Here is a 4,402-nt window from a genome sequence, read left to right on the forward strand (position 1 = left end):
GCTCTCTTATAGCTCTCGCAGTACTTTGATGACACACCCATCATTCTAAGCAGCGCTGCTTCAAGTCGAGAGTGGGCCATCAGCAGAAAAAGAAAAGAAATAAAACAGTAAACAGCCAAAGGACGTAACTTAGAATGGGAGGTGGATCTTTTTGTGAAAGGGAAGAGAAAAGCCATAGATGAAGTCGCACAGATACAGGCAGGTGCTGGCCATTTAAAAGCTAAATGCAGAAAATATGACGAGGCATATCTTGCTCTCGGCTTCACTTGCTGTGTCTATACCGTACACTACAGTTGTCGCGTCGCGCCGCAAGTCTACACTGGAAGCGAAAAAGCGACAGTTGCAAATCATTTTAACCTTGTGTCAGTACGTCATAAATAGAACAAGACATCAGTTTAATGTCGGGGTTTTGTCATGTCGACAGATTTTTTTTATAGGTTTAAGGGGGGGCGCGACCAAAAAAGTTTGAGAACCACTGCATTAACACATGCGGCACTGCTGCAGAAGTTCAGAACAGTTCAGAATAAAAATAAAACCCTAACGATTAATATGCAACCCTATGCAGGTAAATCATTCAGAGTGTTCAGGACAGAGATATTACACTATTACACTCCTAACTAGGCAAACTTATTGTTTTCCCTAAGATAAAGTGAATTTTATCAATGATAAAAAGGAAAGTGCAAAGTCCCATTGTGAAAACAATAATGCTTCAACACAATCTGAAAAACGAAGCAAACTTTGCCGTTAAACCTTTAGTCATGCACAACAAGGGACACCTGCCAAACTTTATCACAACTGTGATCATGGTGGCCTACATGAGACGTAAGCAAGACGTAAATGAGTCTGCAGCCTCTACAGGTCCCCTGTGGAGTGGCATGATGTGTTGGGACAACAGCGCATGGTGTTGAACATTTGCCACTAGCAATACAAAAGCTGCAAGAAGTGATCCTTGTAATTTAAGCTGTGCAAAAGGTACACAATTTTTTTTACAGTATAATTGCTGTGCAAAACAAAAACGGTCTAACCAGCTTCCTAAATAGCTTTATTAAACATTTATTACGTATATAATCATAATGCAATTGCATACAAATCATGTCAAACACACAAAGACATTTACTTTCACAGCTCATGAAGAGATCACATCAGGCACAATCAGACATCATCTCCAGCATCAAATCCAACATAGTAAACACAGTCAAAGGCTGTCAGAGAGTGACCCATTCCACAACTGTCAGGTGCCATAATGCCAGTCAGTCTCTTCCAAGGTCTCCTTAAATGTGACACGAACTGCAGCAGCTCGCCAACTGACAGTGCGCACAACACCCGGCTATGTGCTCTAAAACGGATCTAATGACAGCTTGTAGCTCGAAAATGATTCGCAAATTACAGGATCACTCCTACGTGGTAGGCAAACTGTGTAATCCCAGAACTTACCAAACAGATCCCTCTATATTTAACTGGTAGCAATAACCTTCTATCGGCATACATGCACCATGACTTTCCATGCGTGGCTACTTCCGCTTCCCGGTCGAGGAGCGCAACACTTTTCCTGAATGAAAACAAGAGGGGGGCCGATTGACAGGCGCGCGTTTAAGCAAGCTATTAATTATTAATACGATATTTTTTGGAAAGTAAATTAAGAAAACCTTTCGATATAATAGGCTCTTTTGGCCATTTAAACTATTCAATCAAGAGTCACCTAAAGATCAGACCGTAGTAAAAGCGCGCTCTCCCTATCGCGCTCAATAGTTCCGTCCCACTGAAGGTGACCTTCAGTTCATTGGTGCTCATGCGCGCTGTTACAGAACATGTGCGTCAGGATCTCACACACAGCAAGGCTACTGACAATTCTTTACACTGTTAATAATGAAAGTTACCCTGTAAATAACAAATAACACGTCCCGGTTGATCTCTAGCGTTCAAGTTTAAGAGCTTCAGCAGGTGGTTGTTGAATAATTTGTCCCAGATCTGCACTTATTGTTTAATTTGCTACAGCACACATACATAAATGTTTGTCATTCTGTTGTCTTTTGTGCTATATTGCAATTAACATTTTTTTTATTCAAACAAAATATTTAAATTGATTGTAGTATTGTTTCATGTAATTGCAAATTAGGCTACAGTCCTAAATGACTGAAAAAGCTGAACTGGGACACATTAAATTACAATAAACACTTCTTCATTTTATTTTTGTCACTGCTATGTGTGTATTCATGCAAAATAATAATGCCTGAGTAAACAGACCTCTGCTTACATTCACCTTTGCTATAGTTTACCACCCTATTACCCTAAATTAGTATTAAAATCACACAAAAACATTTGATAGAAATAGTTCAACCACAACAAGATAATTTAAATATGTATCCAGTAATAATGAATGACTGAAAAGATCAGAAAGAGAAGCCCAATCACACCACTGACACAGAACGGTCCTTTTATTTCAATTTAAGCTTTATAACCTGCCTTCTTTTAGAAATTCATCTACTAAGAAATACCATGTGAATGAGTTTATCTACAGCCAAGCACCACGATAAGATCCAGATCAAGAAAGTACATTAGGCAAGACCTAAAAATGAATGCTCCTAACTTTACTTCCCTTTCAGAAACATAATGGTGTTTATGGGTGTTAAGCAGACACCCCTGCAGCACTTTGCCTGTTTATGTTCTTTGACTCCTACTTCACTTTGACCTCTATCCAGTCAATCATACAACAGATCTCAACACTGATTTACTCTCAACTGCAATGGTCTTTTGTTAAAATACATCAGGATCAGTAAGAGCTGAGTGACTTCTGCATGCTACAATGTAAATGGCTGTAAAGCTCTCTTACCGCAGGCACATGGATCCTTCAAGGCTGTCTTGCTGGTGTCTTTGCTGTTTGCTATCTCGCCTTCCCGGGCAAGATCAACGGGGTTGCAGTTCGGAACTGATGCTGGGATGTCATCCGTCTTGCTAACCATGATTCGTTTCCAAGAAGACTTTTTTGGTTTCGGAGTTAAGCAACAGATGTCCGTTGCTGCGGGTTTGTTGAATGGCCTTCTCCGTCAGACGTAATGGCTGCCTGGTTACATGCAAAGATACTACAAAAGCAACTTTACTTGCAAAGGACAATTCTCAGCCTGGCTGTCACACGTGGTTTCTCCTCCTCTCTTGACCTGCTTGCCTTTGTATTTGTCCCACCCACCACCAAACACGCGGCTACGGCAGCCCGATAGCTCCATTTGGAGAAGCGCATTTTACTGACTCGGTTTAACATTTAGTTTGTTCTTTATTTAACACAGTTTATTAAAATATGTTACGTGAACCAGATTTAAAATTCCTGTGTGTGCATAAAAGGATCTGCAACAGATAAAAGGATCTGCATAATACCTCAATAATAATGGGAGGTCCGACTCACTTCCGAAATTCGGTTCTTTCGAGTTCTGTCTTCTTTTCAAAGATCCGGTTTAAAACGATTTAGTAATAATTTAACAAAATGTTACAAATAATTGTATATTTCAAAACTTCAAAATATTTAATGGTAGGTCTATATATCCTTCAAGTGAACTGAATTTGTGGAAGCAGTAATTGGATTTTTATGTATTTTATTTATTTTTAATTTTTTTGAAACCATATTGTATTTGTAATGTTGTTGGATGACAAAAAGCAGATTTATTTTATTAATTTAATGTTGATTCTAGGTAAATTCTTTATAAATGTAAGTGTATGAAGACAAAAATCTCTGTATTTTATTTGTAACTATTGTCCATCATTTCCAATCGAATATTAAACATGCCTGCAAATTTGCTAGAATGATGAGACTTTCATTTACTGGAAGATTAATTAAAAGACCCATCTTTGTTAATTTGTACATTTTCTCCCAAATATCTGTATATTACATTTTTAAGAGTTTTACTAATAAGGGTGTTTATTTTGGTTTGTTGCAGCTATGATTCAGTCATTTTGGATATATATTGTCTTAAAAACGTTAATAAAACAGTATTTCTTAAAAAAGAAAAAAAAACTTTTTCACTGAAAAAAAAATGTAGGTGTAGGATTTACTTGGAAAAAATCACTTCGAAATTTCTAGTAAATTTCACAAATGAATACAGAGAGAAAGCAAGTAACAATGTGATTTAAACATTTTGAAGTACAAAGACTAATAATATTTTCTTGTAAAACATCAATAATTGTTGTCTTATTTACAACTTCTTCTTTTTTTTTACAGTAGCCTACATGTGTAAAACTCATGAAATTGAGTCATCAACATATTTCCAGTATGTTCTCTGCTGTTTGGTAATAAAACTTGCTTTAAATGTACTGAAGGTTTCCTTTTGAGTATGGCTTTTTCATATCAGTGTGATTAGGATTTTATTCCCCTGAAATATTGTATAGGACACATTTGTAGGGTTGAGGAAATCAA

At 37.2% G+C, this 4,402-nt stretch overlaps 1 protein-coding gene across 7 annotated transcripts in view; it reads right to left on the bottom strand.

The window, feature by feature from the left end:
• LOC107744785 (clustered mitochondria protein homolog) overlaps positions 1–3,197 on the bottom strand; it is a 25,554-nt gene extending 22,357 nt beyond the window's left edge. For 5 of the 7 annotated variants that reach the window (XM_016558599.1, XM_016558600.1, XM_016558596.1 and 2 more), the window contains exon 1: positions 2,831–3,197. In XM_016558599.1, coding sequence (XP_016414085.1) covers positions 2,831–2,960 — 130 coding nt within the window. In that variant the 5' untranslated portion in view covers positions 2,961–3,197. Of the gene's footprint in view, positions 1–1,434; positions 1,513–2,830 lie in introns of those variants that run through there. The other 2 variants (XM_016558602.1, XM_016558601.1) reach the window with 1 other exon arrangement.
• Positions 3,198–4,402: the final 1,205 nt, after the last annotated feature.

This window comes from Sinocyclocheilus rhinocerous, unplaced genomic scaffold (genome assembly GCF_001515625.1).
Source record: "Sinocyclocheilus rhinocerous isolate Xijiao unplaced genomic scaffold, SAMN03320098_v1.1 scaffold738, whole genome shotgun sequence".
Lineage (NCBI taxonomy): Eukaryota > Metazoa > Chordata > Actinopteri > Cypriniformes > Cyprinidae > Sinocyclocheilus > Sinocyclocheilus rhinocerous.